Genomic DNA, 18,828 nt, shown 5'->3' on the forward strand with positions numbered 1-18,828 from the left:
TGTTGTTCATGTCCAGTTCTAACTGTTGCTCCTTGACCTGCATACAGATTTCTCAGAAGACAGGTCAGGTAGTCTGGTATTCCCATCTCTTTAAGAATTTTCCACAGTTTGTTCTGATCCACACAGTCAAAGGCTTTTATGTAGTCAATAAAGCAGAAGATGTTTTTCTGCAATTCTCTTTCTTTTTCGATCATCCAGCAGATGTTGCCAATTTGATCTCTGATTCCTCTGCCTTTTCTAAATCCTCCTCAAACATCTGGAAGTTCATGGTTCATGTACTGTTGAAGCCTGGCTTCAGGACTTTTGAGCATTACTTTGCTAGCCTGTGAGATGAGTGCAATTGTGTGGCATTGCCTTTCTTTGGGATTGGAATGAAAACTGACCTTTTCCAGTCCTGTGGCCACTGTTGAGTTTTCCAAACTTGCTGGCATATTGAGTGCAGCACTTTCGCAGCATCATCTTTTAAAATTTGAAATAGCTCAACTATTGAAATCACCTCCACTAGCTGTGTTCGTAGTGATGCTTCCTAAGGCCCACTTAACTTCACTTTCCAGGATGTTTGGCTCTAGGTGAGTGTTCACACCATAATGGTTATCTGGGTCATGAAGAATTTTTTATAGAATTCTTCTGTGTATTCTTGGCCACCTCTTCTTTATATCTTCTGCTTCTGTTAGGTCCATGCCATTTCTGTCCTTTATTGTGCCCATCTTTGCATGAAATGTTTGCTTGGTATCTCCAGTTTTCTTCAAGCGATCTCTAGCCTTTCCCATTTTATTTTTTTCCTCTATTTCTTTGCATTGATCACTGAGAAAGGCTTTCTTACCTCTCCTTGCTCTTCTTTGGAACTCTGCATTCAGATGGGTATATCTTTCCTTTTCTCCTTTGCCTTTTGCATCTTTTATTTTCTTAGCTATTTGTAAGTCTTCCTGGGACAACCATTTTGCCTTTTTGCATTTCTTTTTTGGGGGTTGGTCTTGATCATTGTGTCCTGTGCAATGTCACGAACCTCTGTCCATAGTTCTTCAGGCACTTTTACCTTTCTATCAAATGTGAGGGTTTTGAATTAGTTTTTAATTTTCATGTAATTTGACTCTGGGAAATTCTGTCATTATTCAGTATCAGTCTTTGTCATCTTTATTCCAAAAGCAGATCTAGCTCAAAAATTGTTGCCCATTCCTTAGTGCATGTTCCAACTTAGAAGTAGTAAATCTTGAAATTAATTGGGATGCAACTGAAAATCTTGAATGGATTTTAATAATCAACTAATATTTCATTTTCCAAGTGGAGATGGCATTATCTGTGTAATGTGATGGAGTATTTTTTTGTAGGTTTAATTTTCTAAGAATCTAGTGTGTATGTGTGTCTGTGTGAATGTATATGTGTGTTTGTTTTCGTTTTGCTGTTGTAGATTGTTAGTTTGACACTTGTGGCACTTAACAAGAACAGGAGAATGTGCTAGAATGGGGGGATACTGCTTTTTGTCTTTTTATTTATTTATTTTAATTGGAAGGTAATTGCAATGTTGTAGTGGTTTTTGCCATGCATCTACATGAATCAGCCATGGGTGTACATGTGTCCCCTGTCCTGAATCCCCTTCCCGCCTCCCTCCCCATCCCATCCCTCAGGGTCATCCCAGTGCACCTGGGAGCCACATTACTGGGAGCTGTATCATTCTCTTTATCTGTTCAGAGGAAAATATTTTTGTGAAGTCTTTAACTTTTTCATATATCGGTATGTAATCAGTACTTTTCAGAAAAGGATTTCTAGGGTGAGAAAGAAGACTAATTTCTTCTAAAACAGGAGTTATGTGACTAAATGTGATTATTACTTTTTGGATAAAAATCGCTTGAGAAAATGTACACAGCTTGACTTTGTTGACTTTTGACTAATGGGTAATTCCATCTTTCTGTGAGATTTTGTACTTTAATCTTTTTTCCTAGAATTGTAGCTTTCGTATAAAAGAAAATAATGTAGAATATATTTCCTTACGCTACTTGTTTATCTAGGAGGAATGGTTACCAACGTATATTATCCCACCTTAAATTTCATTGTAAATTATGTGGAGATTAAAGCCTAAATTCTGATTTGAATTCTGCATTATCTTCTGATTAAATCTTGAAATAATCTATTTTGTTTTATTTTCAGTAATAATTGAATCTATGACTAACGTACCTCCAGTTAATGAGGAGACTGTAATTTTTAAAACTGATCGACAGGCAGCAGGAAAGGTTTGTAAAACAATACTCAAATCCCACTAATTACCCTTTTTCTTTGTTGATTGGATTTTCTGACTTTAGTATCTTAAGTGTATTAGTTTTAGTATGTGAGCAATCTAGAGCTCTCAAATTTTAGTACATTCCTGATTTTCTTCAGTAATTTGTGTCTGTCTGTAAATTGGTTTAATTTGTTATGTAGAATTTTTTCCCTGACATTTGTCAGGTTCTTTGCCAGTCGGATTCTTTGCCAGGCAGTGGGTCTGTATTTTGAATAAGACACAGTTCTTCCAGGTACTCAGTTGGGTGCAGGAGACTTTCCAATGCATAATAGTTCATAAACCTTTTTGCTTTTTGTGGCCTTTTGAATAGTGGCTCTAGAAACTTTTTAAACTTTGTCTTCCTCACTTGGAAGCTGAGAGTGGAATCTTTCAAATGGAAAAAGTTTTTGGTGACACCAGTAAAGTGTCACTATAAGCACTTTCCGGAGAATTGTGAATATGTACTTAATCATAAGATTAAGTCCCTTTTAACATCCTTACATGCAGGGGAAAACCCTGCATGCTGCATGTCTGCATTTTACCCAACAGATACATAATTCTGAGTGGCCATTGGAGGACAGAAAATCTTCCAAGATGAAGAGTATAAATATCAACCAAGTATTCTCTTTCTGGCAGCAGGGGCAGAGTTTTATTCACCTTGGGATATTCCACTGTGTATCGTTAGAGTCCTTTGTAGATTATATGGGCTAAGTAAATAAATATTGAGTTGATAACAATTGAGAAACCATATGTTGTCTCTGGAGAACTTTTTGGGGTTTAGTTTTTCCTATTCCTAGATAAGCAACAGTTGACATCTTTTTTATTTTAAGAAATAGAATTAATTTGTGTTTAATCAGAAAAAAGCATTTATTTTGAATTATATTATTAGAGCAACTCACATAATTTTCCTTTTCTGTGCCTTTTCCTGCTGTTCCGTTCTGACAGATTAGAAAGGGATCCAGCTTTTATGAGGGCCCTGCCACCCTGCACTGCCTACTTTTTAGGTTGACAGACTAATTTACCAAAATAAATGAGTCTCTTAGAACTGGAAAGCAATCAATGACAGAATTAATTGGAGTCCAGAGCTAATGCTTTTTGGCAATTTTTGAAAAAGTGGAAGAAAGACTTTAATACCTGAAGGGTGGTGTTGACTTTTCTCCCTTTCAAATTCCTAGGCTTAATACTTTTGTTTCAAGTATGGGTCTCAGTATTTTTGGTTCAGAGGAAGTACTGAAATACAGAATAGACTCTATTTACTGCTGATACCTTTGTAAGGGGCTAGGGAGAGTCTAGGGGCTTAGCCTGGGAAGCTGTTGAGAGAGAGGAGTGGAGGTGAGTGGAGATGGCTGGGGAGGGGAGCTCTTGAGCACAGGGATGCTGTTTTACCTCTTGGGGAGACCAGGGAGAAGAGGCTAGGGAAATGTACTTCCTGCTTTTCTGACTGAATTAAAACTGATTATTTCCATGATTCCTTTTATTTATGACATCCTTCCTTTTCCCTCTCCTTTTCAGTAACAGTAATAATCACCTACAGTGTCAGATACCTTCTGTGTCTTTTTAAATTCACTGAAACTGTAAGGAAATAGAATTATCTTCATTTATTCAGAAATCACAATAGCTAACAAGGAGCAAAATGCAATGTATAACACAGGTGATCTGATTTTTTTTTTGCCTCCCTCCCATCTCCTTCCTTGTTTCCCACTGATTTAAAGGAGGGCAACTTCAGATTTCAAATTCTGCCTTTTTCACTTTAATCTTAGAAATGATTGGTTCCTGTTGATAATTAATGAGTGAATTCCATTTTTAATGTTGAATTCTTATATTAGGGAATTTTTAAAACATTGACAACTTATGCCACCTATAAGTTGGATTTCTTGATCATTGTCTCTACGTTTAGTTTTGAGCATTTGTTTGAGCGTTTGTTTTATTGTTTTTTTGTTTTACTTTTTAACAAATGAGGACTTTTCAGTCAATCAGCAACTGAGGATATAATAAAATAGGTACTTTCATTGCAGTTGATTTAAATTGTTATTTGGACATTTTTTAATAATTTGCGTCAAGAGTTTTAGTAGTAATCATACTTTTGGCTTTGATAGTTCCATCCCTTATGAACTAGTTTTCAGGAATTCTGAAGTACAGAGATTTGCAGATAAAGATGTCCATTATGGCATCATTTCTGAACAAATTGGGAGCTTGTCTCAGTATTCTACAATATAAGATATGTTAAATTCTGCTAGATCTATAAAGGAGTGTCAAATAGCCACAGAAATTGTATATTATGAAAAATATATTTAACATGAAAAAAATTAAAACTTTAGGCTTTAAAGGGAGCAGTAGATCAGTGGAACAGGATAGAAAGCTGGAAAGTAAGCTCATGCACTTATGGTCAGTTAATTTACAATGAAAGAGGCAAGAATAGGCAATGAAGAAAAGACAGTCTCTTTAGTAAGTGGAAAATCTGGACAGCTATATGTAAAGATTGAAATTAGAACATTCTCTAACACCATTTTGCTAAAGTCAAGTCAGAATGGATTGAAGACCTAAATAAAATACAAGCCAAGATATGATGAAACTTTTAAAGGAAAACATGGGCAGAACTCTCTTTGACATAAATTACAGCAGTGTTTTTTTTAGCTCTGTCTCCTAGAGTAATGGAAGGAAAGACAAAAATAAACAAAAGGGACTTGATTAAACTTAAAAGCTTTTACACATTAAAGAAAACTATAGACAAAACAAAAAGCCTATAGACTGGAAGAAAATATTTGCAATTTATGCTACCAATGGGATTAATTTCCAAAATACACAAATAGCTCATACAAGTCAATATCAAACAACCCAATCAAAGTGAGCAGAAGACCTAAATAGACATTTTTCTAAAGACATACAGATGGCTAAGAGGCACATGAAAAGATGCTCAATATCTCTAATTATTGGAGAAATTCAGGTCAACATATACACAATGAAATATTACTCAGCTATTGAAAAGAATGCATTTGAATCAGTTTTAATGAGGTGGATGAAACGAGCCTATTACACAGAGTGAAATAAGTCAGAAAAACACCAATACAGTATATTAACACATATATATGGGATTTAGAAAGATGGTAATGATGATCCTATATATGAAACAGCAAAAGAGTTACAGATGTAAAGAACAGACTTTTGGACTCGGGGAGAAGGCAAGGGTGGGATGATTTGAGAGGGTAGCATTGAAACATGTATATTATCATATGTGAAACAGATCGCCAGCCCAGGTTCAATGCATGAGACAGGGTGCTCAGGGCTGGTGCACTGGGATGACCCTGAGGGATGGGATAGGGAGGGAGATGGGAGGGGGGTTCAGGATGGGGAACACATGTACACCTGTGGCTGATTCACGTGACTGTATGGCAAAAACTTCCACAATATTGTAAAATAAGTAGCCTCCAATTAAAATAATTAAAAAAAAATGTAGTGAGGTATTACCTCATAGCAGTCAGAATGGCCATCACTAGAAAGTCTATAGATAATAAACCCTGGTGAGGGTGTGGAGTAAAAAGAACTGTCTTTTACTGTTGGTGGGAATGTAAATTGGTGCAGCCACTATGGACAGTGGTATGGAGGTTCCTTAGAAATCTGTAGAGTTAGTGTATGATCCGGCAGTCTTATTTCTGAGTGTATATCCAGAGAAAACTATAATTTGCAAAGGTACATGTACGCCAGAGTTCATAGCAGCGCTATTTACAGTGGCCAAAACGTGGAAGCCACGTACATGTCCATTGATAGATAACTGGAATCTGAAAAATCACACACACACACAGTATTGCTTCTGTTTTATGTTTTGTTTTTTTTTTGGTCAGGAGGCTTGTGGGATCTTAACTTCCCAAACAGGGATTCAACCTGCACCCTCTGCATTGGAAGGTGAAGGCTTAACCACTGGACTGTCAAGGAAGTCCAATAGTACGAACTTTTGAAGTCCTTATTTTACGGTCAAAGGAGAACTTGATGTTTCTTCTCTTTTATAGATATTTGAGATATTTGGACCTGTTGCACATCCATTTTATGTATTACGGTTTAATTCTTCAGAGCATATTGAAAATAAAGGCATTAAAATAAAGGACACTATGTATTTTGCTCCATCAATGAAAGACTTCACCCAGTATATATTCACAGAGAAGCTTAAACAGTAAGTACTTTATTGGCATGTTACTTTGCTTATCTAGTGTTTGTGTTTTAGGAGTAATTCTTAGTGATGTAGTTTCTTGCAGTTAAGATGATATCTGTCTTCCCAAGAGCTCATTTGTCTTCCTGGTAACATCTCTGAAAGCTACAGTTGTTATCAGGTTTTACAAGGTAGAGATCATTTGTATTTTTTGACCAAAATGACATGATCAACTGGCAAGAGCACATTTGGGCCATATACATTCTCTGAATTTTAATTCATTATCTTTTCCATTATATACTTTCCTGCATATATGTGCTACAACTTCTCCATTGTAAAGAAAGATTTATTTGGATTGCATTCATAAGCTTCATTATTTAATGCAACTTTATAATTCTTAAAAAGAAAAAAGAAAATGAGTAAATTTTAGGTTGTTTATAAATTGTACATTTATAGAAGAACATATTTATGTGTTGTGTATCAAGCTGCAATTAACAGAGTTGACTTAATCAGCAAACCAGTGGTCTCCATCCTATCTGTAAATGTATGATATCCTGTGGTGTGTATCTGGTGATATTTCTTGTTTCCACTGATGAACTGTATATTTGTCAGGTAAAAATTTGTTGCCAGATGTTAGCTGTAGAGCTATTTTTATTACATTTGTTATTATAATTACATAATTTTTGCACAAACCAGTGGCATATGAATTAAAATAGAATAACTTTTTCTGTAAATATAAATTGAATGCTTTGGAAAGATGTAATAAATATGAACCAATAAAATGTTGCCCAGTTAGGAGTGGAGAAAAATACTGCAAAGGATTGGGGAAGAGACCTTAAATCTGAAAAGATTTTGTACTCAGTTTGACACAAAAGTCCCTTTGAATAGTTGGAAACTTGAAATACAGGTGAAGCATTAGGAATTTGGTTTTTGCAGAAGATATCGTGAGTAGTAACTTCGGTGCTTGTCAAGCCACGGTACCAGTCCCAGCTGGGAGAAGGCCTCTTTACCACTTACATACTAAATCCTGTCTGAGTTTTAATATTTGGAAATCTCTGAAATGAGATGAATATTTTGTTCCTGATAATTTGTTAAACTCTGAAACTCAGAAGTACCTACAGGAACTGAAGTTGTTCTTCAGGCTATGTAAGATTAATTTTTCTAAATAACCATTAACATGAAAGGTGAATTAAATATAGCAAAGTTATAAAAATTTCAATGTGCTTTAAAATCAATCCTTAAATAATTAGCATTTTGTTCTGTTTGAATATTAAGTTGTTGCTTTGGATATTCCATATATTAGCTTTTAAGGGGTAAAATATTTTAGCTTAAAATAGATAGGTTGATGAGATTTTTCTGAAGGTGTTTTTAGATAGATATAGTAGCAGTCTTTGTTCTGATTTGCAAGAACAAGAATTTTTGTCTTTTTTTGCAAAGAAAGAATAAGAAACTAAAGAATCGGGACATTGAGCCCACTCTGCAGAAGCTCCGCCTGAAAAAAGTCCATTCTGTTCTAGACTGTATTTTTTCTGTTGGTCAAGGGAACTCCTTTCCTTTGAGGTGGAGAAGCTGAACTTATCTCCAGCTTACCTGCTTTTAGTTGGGTTATTTTAATCTTAGCTTCCCATGAACTTACTCTTGTTAAAGGTGCTGTTGGAAATGTTACTTGTTCTTTTGTTCAGTAGTTTTTGATTTTCTGTGGTAATGCCCCAGGTAGGGAACGTTTCCCATTTCTTTTTTTTTTTTTTTTTTTATTATTATTTTTTTTAATTTTAGTTTTTTATTTTTTAAATTTTAAAATCTTTAATTCTTACATGCATTCCCAAACATGAACCCCCCTCCCACTTCCCTCCCCATAACATCTTTCCCCATTTCTGTCTTTAGAAGATTTCATTCTTAGCTCACTGCAGGCCTTGAGATGGTATCCATGCGAAAAGGAGCCCTGGAGCTATGATAGACGCATGGGTAGAAGATAATAATTAGAAATGGAAAAAGTCATTGATAAGGCCTTATGTATAACAACAGAATTCCGAATTAAAACAGTAGAGTAGACTCAGAAAAAAAGATTTCATGTTGTGCGAGCTCACAGACATCTGTAAATTGATTTTAATGGATTAATGGATTAATTCATTCTTGGGAGTTTCATTTATTTTTGAGATTTGGTGTCAAGCAATGAGGACATCTACTCCTAATACTTTGTAATATTTTAATGTGATTGAATAACAAATATTGTCAAACTGTGAAATTGGGATCAAACAGACACAATTAAAAATGAGCTGTCAGAAATTATAGTAGATCTATATGCTTTTGTTGGTCATAGAGTATAAAACTTTTCACTAGAAAAAGTTAGTGTCCTATCTTTACAGCTCCTCCTCCCCAAACTCTAGATGCCTTTGTCTCACCCTCTGCTCTGAGAGTCACTCTCGGAGCAAACCTTGCTTACTCATGGAGGATCATTGATAATTCTCAGGTGAATCGAGGAAGAAGCATTTCATGTTGTGATCTCTGTTGTTGAACCTGTAAAGTCTTACACAAGGAAATACCCCGTATTCCCTTTTTGTGTCCTTGGCACCTCGAACGTCTGATTGTGGTCTTGGATAGGTATTTTCTTAAGGAGGTTTATGAGCTGAGCTCAGATATTACGAGGGTATCAGTCAGAGTCAGAGCACCTGGAGCTGCTGAAGAATTGCAGAACCACTTTGCCCTGCACAGTGTGGTGTCGGCTTCTCATTCTGATTCTCCACTCGTAATATATATGTGTGCTCTTCCCACATCTTCTTAAATAAAGGACAGAGAAATTAGCCTTTATTCTTTTCTCTTATTGTCTTATATATTGCAAATTAAGATTGAGCTTAGGTCTTTTGCTTTTTTACTTTCCATGCTATTAGGTTATAAGCACTTAACAGAATCTTAATAAGTGTTTTGACCCTTTGACCTTTGTTTGTTCCCCTAGGGATAGGGGATCAGATGCATCATGGAAGAATGATCAAGAACCACCACCAGAGGTAAGTGTCTTTTCACACAGTATTTGAGAAAGGAACAGGACTCAGTCTTATATATTCCTCATTCCTGACCTGAAGGATGTCCTCAAAACTGCTCACTAGTCACACTGCCTTCAGCCAGCTGGCGTGCTCTCCCCTCCCTCTGATGCCTTTTATGCCTCGCAATTAATGTTTATGGTCATTTCAGAAAAAAATATTTTCAATCACATTTTAATTACTATCAGATGATCATTTTCCTTATAGTGTCCTGTTTTTATCAATTTTGTTGATACCTGGTAAAGGCAAAATTATCATTATTTAAAACAATTTTTTTTTAGTTTAGTAAATTCACCACATGGGACGTGAAGATGTTTATTGATGGTACTTTTAATAAGCTACTTTTCTTCTGGAGGTAGAAAATAATTACAGTCTACCTACTTCTCCATTTTTTACAGTATACTCACCTTCCTAAAAAGAGTGTTCTTTTTCTTATCAGCAATAATATTTTACATTTCAAAGTAGCTTGATATATATGGTCTTTATTAAAACATGAAAATTACAGCAATGAGTATATACATTCTTAAAAATAGCATGAATTTATACTTTCGCATTTTTATTTCATAAAACAAAAATATAATTATAAGAGAATTTGTTATGCACTCAGAAGTTCTGATGAAGTTTCTCAGTTTTGTAAATTCTTGATATTTATAGATTTAACTTTAGTCATTGTAAATTCTCAAGCAGTGCTAAAGGTTCATGATCTGTATTAATTTGTGATTTTGCTGAAGCTGTGTGAGTCAGTAAATGCCCACTTAGAGGATTACTTAATCAGAAGCAGTCCTGTTTTAGCATCCTCATTGCCACGGTGTTATGCCTTCTGATTTGTGTCATGTGTACATGTATTAACTTTCAGGGTCACTTAAATAAGTGCTTTATTCTCTTTACCTCTGATAATGTACCATTGAATTGGTAAATGCATATGATATAAATCTGTTTTTTCATGTAAGGCCTTGGATTTCAGTGATGATGAAAAGGAAAAAGAAGCCAAACAGAGGAAAAAATCTCAGATTCAAGGTCGGAAAAAATTCAGATCTGAATTTAATGAACCTGGTGAGTTAAATGTAGAAAATGTACATACATGTTAAGTCTCATCTGTTGTGTCCGACTTTTGTGACCCCAGGGACTGGAATCTGTTAGACTCCTCTGTCCATGGGATTCTCCAGGAAAGAATACTAGAGTGGGTTGCCATGCCCTCCTCAACGTTCAGTCCTCTGTTGTCCCCTTCTCTTCTTGCCTTCAATCTTTCCCAGCCTTAGGGTCTTTTCCAATGAGTCAGTTTTTTACATCAGGTGGCCAAAGTATTGGAGCTTCAGCATCAGCTTCAGTCCTTCCAATGAATATTCAGGACTGATCTCCTTTAGGATGGACTGGTTGGATCTCCTTGCTGTCCAAGGGACTCTCAAGGGTCTTCTCCAACACCACAGCTCAAAAGCATCAATTCTTCAGTGCTCACCATTCTTTATAGTCCAACTCTCATATCCATACGTGACTACTGGAAAAACCATAGCCTTGACTAGACGGACCTTTGTTGGCAAAGGGATGTCTCTGCTTTTTAATATGCTGTCATAGCTTTTCTTCCAAGGAGCAAGCATCTTTTAATTTCATAGCTGCAGTCACCATCGGCAGTGATTTTGGAGCCCCCAAAAATAAAGTGTCACTGTTTCCACTGTTTTCCCATCTATTTGCCATGAAGTGATGGTACCAGATGCCATGATCTTAGTTTTCTTAATGTTGAGCTTTAAGCCAGCTTTTTCACTCTCCTCTTTCGCTTTCATCAAGAGGCTCTTCAGTTCTTTTCTTTCTACCATAAGGGTGGTGTCATCTGTATATTTGAGGTTATTGGTATTTCTCCCAGCAGTCTTGATTACAGCTTGTGCTTCATCCAGTCCAGCATTTTTCATGATGTACTCTGCATATAAGTTAAATAAGCATGGTGACAGTATACAACCTTGATGTACGCCTTTCCCTATTTGGAACCAGTCTGTTGTTCCATGTCCAGTTCTAACTGTTGCTTCTTGACAGGTTAGGTGGTCTGGTAATCCCATCTCTTAAAGAATTTTCCACAGTTTTTTGTGATCCACACAGTCAAAGGCTTTGGCATAGTCAATAAAACAGAAGTGGATATTTTTCTGGAACTCTTGCTTTTTCGATGATCCACCGGATGTTGGCAATTTGATCTCTGTTTCCTCTGCCTTTTCTAAATCCAGCTTGAACATCTGGAAGTTCACAGTTCACGTACTGTTGAAGCCTGGCTTGGAGAATTTTGAGCATTACTTTACTAGCATGTGAAATGAGTGCAGTTCTGTGGTAGTTTGAGCAATCTTTGGCACTCCTCAATGTAGTATATAGTATTTTTCATCTTCATTTACATCTGTATAAATTGCTCAGTAATAAAACTGAGGGAGCTATCTAGGAGTTTTCTTGTACTTTCTGGCATCTGCCAGCATTGGAGGCATCACATAGGATGGGGTGGGGTGTGGTAGGAGAGGCACAAGGGACACTTGGGTGGTTTTCAAGCTTGAGGGTGTAAAAAATGGCCCCTTGGGGTAAAAAGTAGAAGAATCATTTGTGCTTATCAGTCCTTTTTTTTTTTTCCCAAGAAACCTGTTTGCTTCCATTTTTAGAATTAAATGATACGGTACTTAAGGTAAAATCAAGGTGTTTTGTTAGCTGTTGACACCAATGCAATCACAGAAGAAGGTCCTCATGTTGCCTTGTTATATCCACACCCACTTCTTTCTTCTTCCGTTTCCTCAGCTCCTGACAGCCACTCATCTGTGTGCCATTTCTGTGATATATTTTGTCTTGTCAAGAATGGTTTATATAAATTATCAGTTGGGTTTTGTTACTGAGCATATTTTTCTGGAGATCATCTAGATTGTTGTATGTATTAAGTTTGTTTGTTTTCATTCCAGGGTGGTGTTCTGTGGTATGAATATACCGCAGGTGTTTTAACCATTCATCCATTTAAGGACATTCTTGTTGTTTACAGTTTGGGGTTTTATGAATAAAGCTGCTTTATACATTTGTGCACAGATTTTTATGTAAACACAAATTTTCACATTTCTCTGGGATAAATGTCAAGAGTACAGTTGGATTATATAATACAGTTGACAAGTGAGCAACTTTGGGGTAAGGGGCACTGACATCTCCCTCCCTTCCATGCAGTTGAAAATCTGAATGACTTAAAGTTGGCCCTCTGTACCCATCATTATACATCCGTAGATTAAGCCAACCATGGATTATATAGTATGTTTTTACTGAGAAAAATCTGCTTAAAGGTGGACCTATACAGTTCAAATCTGTGTTATTTAAGGGCCCACTGTAGTTCCATGTTTAGTTTCTTGAGAGCCTGTCATATTGGTATTTTTTTGTGTGTGGCTTTACCACTTTACATTCTTATCCCTAGTTGCCCAGTTTATCTGCATTCTCATAAGCATTTGTCATTGTCATCATTTTTTATTTTAGCCATTCTAATAAGTATGTAGGGCTTCCCTGGTGGCTCAGAGGTTAAAGCGTCTGCCTCTAATACAGGAGACCTGGGTTCGATCCCTGGGTTGGGAAGATCCCCTGGAGAAGGAAATGGCAACCCACTCCAGTATTCTTGCCTGGAGAATCCCATGGACGGAGGAGCCTGGAGGGCTACAGTCCACAGGGTTGCAAAGAGTCGGACACGACTGAGCGACTTAACTTAATAAGTATGTAATGATACGTAGTTGTGATTTTAACTTGCATTTTCCTAATGGCTAGTGATATTGACCAGCTTTCTATGTGCTCATTTGCTATCTATAGCCCTTCAATGCTTTTTTGTTCATATTGTGCCCACTTTCTAATTGTATTTCTGCTTTACTCTTGAGTTAATGAGAGTTTATATTTAATTGCTAATATTTCTTTAGCTTGAGTTTTCATCTTTATAAAGGAGCTTTGCAGAATGAAATTTTTTGTTTTGATGAAGCCCAATTTATCTGCTTTTCTTTGATGGAGTCTGAGAATTCCTTTCCTAGACTTACATTGCAAAGATTTTATCTTTTTTATTTCCTAAAAGTTTTCATAATTATTTTTAGCCATTTTAATTCCTTTGTCTTTCCATATGACTTTTGAAATCAACTTCCCTATATTGACAGAAAGTCTTGCTTAGATTTTGATAGAAATTGGATTGAACCTGTGTATTGGTTTGGAGAGAACTGATGTCTTAACTGGATTGAGTCTTCCATTCCACAAACATGGTATACATCTCCATTAATTTAGATTTTTTTAAAATTTCTTCACCAGCATTATGTAGTTTTCAGAATGCAAGTTCTGTACATCTTTTTGTTAGATATATACCTGAGTATTTCAGTTTGGGGGAAATCATTGTAACTGCTTTTGCATTTTTAATTTGTGTTCATGTGTTCATTTCTAGAATACAGAAATAATTACTGTTTGTATGTTTAGCTTGTATCTTGTGACTTTGTTGAACTCATTAGTTCTAGTTTTTCTCCTGAGATTTCAGTGTAGACAGTTATGTCAGTGGCAAATAGAAATAGTGTTTGTCTTTTCCCTCCCAATCTGTATGGTTTTTTAGCTCTCTTTCGTTTCTGAACTGGCTGTAACATCTGGCACTATATTCAGTAAATATGTTGTATTCCTGATCATAGAAGGAAACATTCAGTATTTTACCATTCAGTATAATATTAGGTATAGGGTTACTGTAGGTGTTCTTTATCAAGTTGAGGAAGTTTCTGTCTAGTCTTCTGTCTAGTCTCCCTAAACGTTTTTTAAGAAATCATGAATAATAATTTTGACAATTGTTTTTCTGCATTGATTGATAATATCACATGACCCCTTCATTAACTTGTTCATAAAGTAGATTACATTGGTTTTAGAATATTGAATGAGCATCACTGGAATAAACCAGTTAGCCGTGGTATGTAATTCTTTGTAAATATTGCTGAATTTTGCTTATATTTTAATAAGGATTTTTATTCATGAGAGGTATTGGTCTAGTTTTCTTTCAGACTATTTTAAACTGGTTTTATTGTCAGCAGAGTAGCTTCATAAAAATGAATTGAGATTTTCTTTTTTGGTATACTTGAAAACATTATGTAGACTTGCTGTTAATTTTTTTATATTTAGTAAAAAAAATCTCCAGTGAACCACTTCAGACTGGAGATAGCTTTTTGGAGAAACTTAATTACAAATTCAGTTTACTTAATAGTTTACTTACTTTTCCATGTTGGATAGGTTATAGTAGCTTTTATTTTTCAAGGAGTTGGTCCATTTCAGCTAATTCGTCAAATTATGTACGTAGAGTTGGTTTGCAAGATTGTCTTCATTTTGATGTCTTTGATATTGATCATTTGTGGCTTGTATTTTTTCAGTTTTGCTTAGAAGATAGCAAATTATATTGATTTTTCACAGAGCCAGTTCTTTGTTATTGATTTTAATTTATTATTTTTCTATTAACATTTGCATTCTTTTAACTCTTTATCATTAACTTTCTACTGCTTGCTTTGAGTTTATTTTGTTTTGGTTTTTATAGGTTCTTAAGATGGGAGTTTATGTTATTAAAGACTTTACTCCTTGAATCTGTTCCATGGATGTGCATACATTTTATTTATTGTGACTTAGCTTAATGTTTCTTTGTTTATATTCCTCTTGACACAGTCTCTTGGGCCAATGGATTATTTAGAAGAGTACTATTTAGTATTTTCTCTGTCCTTAATGATTTTCTGTCTAGTTATCTTGTCAGTTGTTGAGAGAGAGCATGTGGTTGGTGCATGCACATTTAAGATGGCTAAATCTTTTTGGTAGGTGACCCCTTTATCATAAAATGTCCCTATTCTGAAGCTTATTTTATCTGATATTAATATAATTAGTTATATTGCATATTGTAGCTTGTTCCATTTTCTTACATTCAATGTGACTATCACTTGAAATAAGCTTTTTACAGACTATAGTTGTTTTCTAATCCACTCTGCCAACTACTGTGTTTTGATTGGTATATTTAGACCATTTATATTTAATGTAATTATTGATATGTTTGGGCTTAAATCTGCCCTTTTCTGTATTCTTTCTAATTTTTATTTCTCTGTTGTCTTTCTTCTGCCTTCCTGTGGTTGTAAATTGTTTTAGAATTCTCTTTGCATTTGTCTATAGTGTTGATTGTATGAATATAGCTTTTTCAGTGGTTGGTTTAGGTCTTTAATTATCACAATCTACTGTTGTTGTTTTACCAGCTAGAATGCAATCTATGACCATGAATTTTAAATCATAACTAGGCTCAAACACAACTTTATTAGTCAAAATTGCAACTGTTAAAATGAACACATTTTCCCAACTAGAAGAAACAAGTTTGTTTATTCCTGTAACATAAAAATCTGTCCTTTGGGATTCAACAAACTCTTGGAAAGCATTTTCTGCCTTGTGCTATGGAAGCATTTTCCATGCAAAAAGTTGTTGAGCTACTTGAAGAAGTGGTCCTCAGTTGGCGAGAGGTTTTGTGAATATGGTAGATGAGGCAAAACTTCATAGCCCAATTCATTCAACTTTTGAAGCATTGGTTGTGTGACATGTGGTTGGACATTGTCATGGATAAAAATTGGGCCCTTTCTGTTGACCAGTCCTGGCTGCTAATGTTGCGATTTTCAGTGCATCAGTTCGATTTGCTGAGCATACTTCTCAGATGTAATGATTTCACTGAGATTCAGTAAGTTGTAGTGGATCAGACCGACAGATGACCACCAAACAGTGACCATGACCTTTTTTTGGTGCAGGTTTGGCTTTGGGAAGTGCTTTGGAGCTTCTTGGTCCAGCCACTGAGCTGATCATTGCTAGCTATTGTGTAAAATCCACTTTTCATCACATGTCACAATCTGACTGAGAAGTGGTTTGTTGTTGTTGCATAGAATTAAAGAAGATAACACTTCAAAACACTGATTTTTTTGATTTTCAGTCAACTCGTGAGGCAGCCACTTACTGAGCTTTTTCAACTTTCCAGTTTGCTCCAGATGGCAAATGACCATGGAATGGTTGATACTGAGTTCTTTGGCAACTTCTTATACAGTTGTTAAGAGGATCAGCTTTGATGAGCCTCGGTCATTGTCAGCTTCCAGTAGCCAGCCACTACACTTTTCATCTTCACACCTCCTTTGCAAAACTCCTTGAGCCACCACTGCGCTGTCCATTAGTAGTTGTTGGGCCAAATGCATTGCTGCTGTTGCGAGTTGTCTCCACTGCTTTATGACCCATTTTGATCTCGAATAATAAAATTGCTTGTATTTGCTTTTTGTCAAACATTTCTCCAGTCTAAAATAAATATAAAATAAACAGCAAATAATAAGTCATTAGGGAAAAAAACATAAAGTGAGAAATATGCATTTAATGATATATAACATAATCACATTTATTTAAGAATGTATTCCAATGTGAAATGGCAAAAGTTCAACAGTCCAAACCACAGTCACCTTTGCACCCACCTAATATGTTGTTTTGTTCTTTCGGGGAAAGGAAAGAGGTTGCATTATTACTCTTTACGTCCAGGTGAGTATAAGAGTTAAGCTTTTCTTTTTAGCTTCAGTTGACATCTGAGCCTGGGGCTATCTCATTACTGCTGGGCACAGGCAGGCCTCCTCTTGTGTCTGCTGAATTGTAAGAGTGCCTCATTACTGCTCCTGACACTATTGGGGCTGGCCTTGTTATGCTGGGCAGTGATGAATGTCCTCACTCTCCTGGGTTTTCTCTGACTGCACCGCAAATGCAAGAAGTAGAGGAAGGCTTTTAGGGAGTTATTGCCAGTAGAGACAAAAGTCTATGTTCCCCATGTGATCTGCATTGTCATTGAGGGGACGTACTGACTGGCTCCCTGCTCAGCCTCTTTGACCACCTTTGAGCGTGTGAGTGGAAGTGGTGTCCAGTTTTCTCTGTGGTGTTAGGCTGAAATCAAGTGGTTATTGTCTAAAAGTTTTCTCTTGATAAACTTTCCCTCTCCTGATCCTCTGACCTTTAGGATTCATTTAAAGTTGATCATTTTATGCCTTACAAAATTATAACTACTGTAAGATATACTGGAAGTTAAATAAGGCATTCTTGAAATTTTAAACACTGTTTCTTGATGTATGAAAATTAATTTTAATTTTGTCTTTATGTTCTTTCCTTCAAAGGTGAAGATTTTGCGGAAGTACATCACAATTGGAATGTTCATAGCTCTGTTTCAGAGCATTCCAAAGGATATCACAACAGAGAATTCACAAGAGGATTTTCCCAGGGTAGATATCCTCGATCTTGCCCTGGCAGGCCCCCCCCTTCACAGTTTTATAACACAGAACACATGGTCCCTCAGGACACTTCAGGATTTGCGCCACAGATACAGGATAGCCCCATGATGCCACAGTATCCCTTCCCTCCTCCAGGGTTTGACATGCATAACTTCTCCCTCCCTCCTCCTCCACCCCCGCCACCTGCCTCTGCAAACATGGCCTGGGCTGCCCCTGCTGTGGCCCCTCACCCGATAATCCCCCTGCCCTACTCCCTAGCCCCACCTCCGCCCCCCCCACCCCTGCCTCCACCCTCCTCTTCTGGAGATGGTAATTCTGCTCATTTTGGACCTTACTATTAGGTTGATGTATGCATTCCTGAGAAATGTGGACTTTTATATACATACATGCATATATATGTGAAAGCATTTTTTAAAAAGAGATTATAGAGCTAGATTTTTAAAGCATTGTAAATTAAAAATTAGTTCCTTCAGTTGTAGGTTGTTATATATTGTAACCTTTATGAAAATTTAATGTTAAACTTGTGGCAGGGAATCTAATTATGTAATATTTAATTAATACTTTGAACCTTGCCTAATTAAATAGTATGCCTCAATCTAATAATCTGGGGCACCTTTCATCATGGATTAAAATATATTGACCATACTGATTATATTCTTGGTATATCTGAAAATAAAATGTTAAGTCCTATTGAGAGCCTTTAAAATAAACTATTTTTATAAATATATTTCAAAAATTGACTCTGGTTGTAAATGCAGTTTACCAATAAATTAAAATGTACTTTTTTTTTCTTAAAGCAGGTAAAAGGTACAGAGAAGGAAAGCGTTATATCTTGGCAGAAGTCATGTGTATAATTAAAGTTAATATTTATTTTGCATTGACAGGCTTTCCATTATCTGTGCAGATTTCCATTCAGGCATGATCCAGTAAACTTTACTGTTTAACTGCTTATTAAAGAGACACAGAGTATTCACAGTAAAATGCATTATTCATTCACAGTAATGTGCATTTACCAACAGCAAGGAGACTTGTGTGTCCATATGGATTTCCCAGATTCTTAGATGCCTGGCACAGATTAAGTGCTTAATAAAAAAATAAAATCTATTAAATGTAGACTTTTAATTAAATAACCAGTGA

The 18,828-nt window shown here is 36.0% G+C and overlaps 1 protein-coding gene across 2 annotated transcripts in view; it reads left to right on the forward strand.

The window, feature by feature from the left end:
- Positions 1-18,427, forward strand: part of NAF1 (nuclear assembly factor 1 ribonucleoprotein) — a 34,479-nt gene extending 16,052 nt beyond the window's left edge. For both annotated transcript variants that reach the window (XM_004009579.6, XM_042251102.2), the window contains exons 4-8: positions 2,146-2,228; positions 6,259-6,419; positions 9,349-9,400; positions 10,384-10,486; positions 17,578-18,427. In XM_004009579.6, the coding sequence (XP_004009628.3) occupies positions 2,146-2,228; positions 6,259-6,419; positions 9,349-9,400; positions 10,384-10,486; positions 17,578-18,032 (854 nt within the window). In that variant the 3' untranslated portion in view covers positions 18,033-18,427. The remainder of the gene's footprint in view (positions 1-2,145; positions 2,229-6,258; positions 6,420-9,348; positions 9,401-10,383; positions 10,487-17,577) is intronic.
- Positions 18,428-18,828: the final 401 nt, after the last annotated feature.

Source organism: Ovis aries, chromosome 6 (assembly GCF_016772045.2).
Source record: "Ovis aries strain OAR_USU_Benz2616 breed Rambouillet chromosome 6, ARS-UI_Ramb_v3.0, whole genome shotgun sequence".
Classification (NCBI taxonomy): Eukaryota; Metazoa; Chordata; class Mammalia; order Artiodactyla; family Bovidae; genus Ovis; species Ovis aries.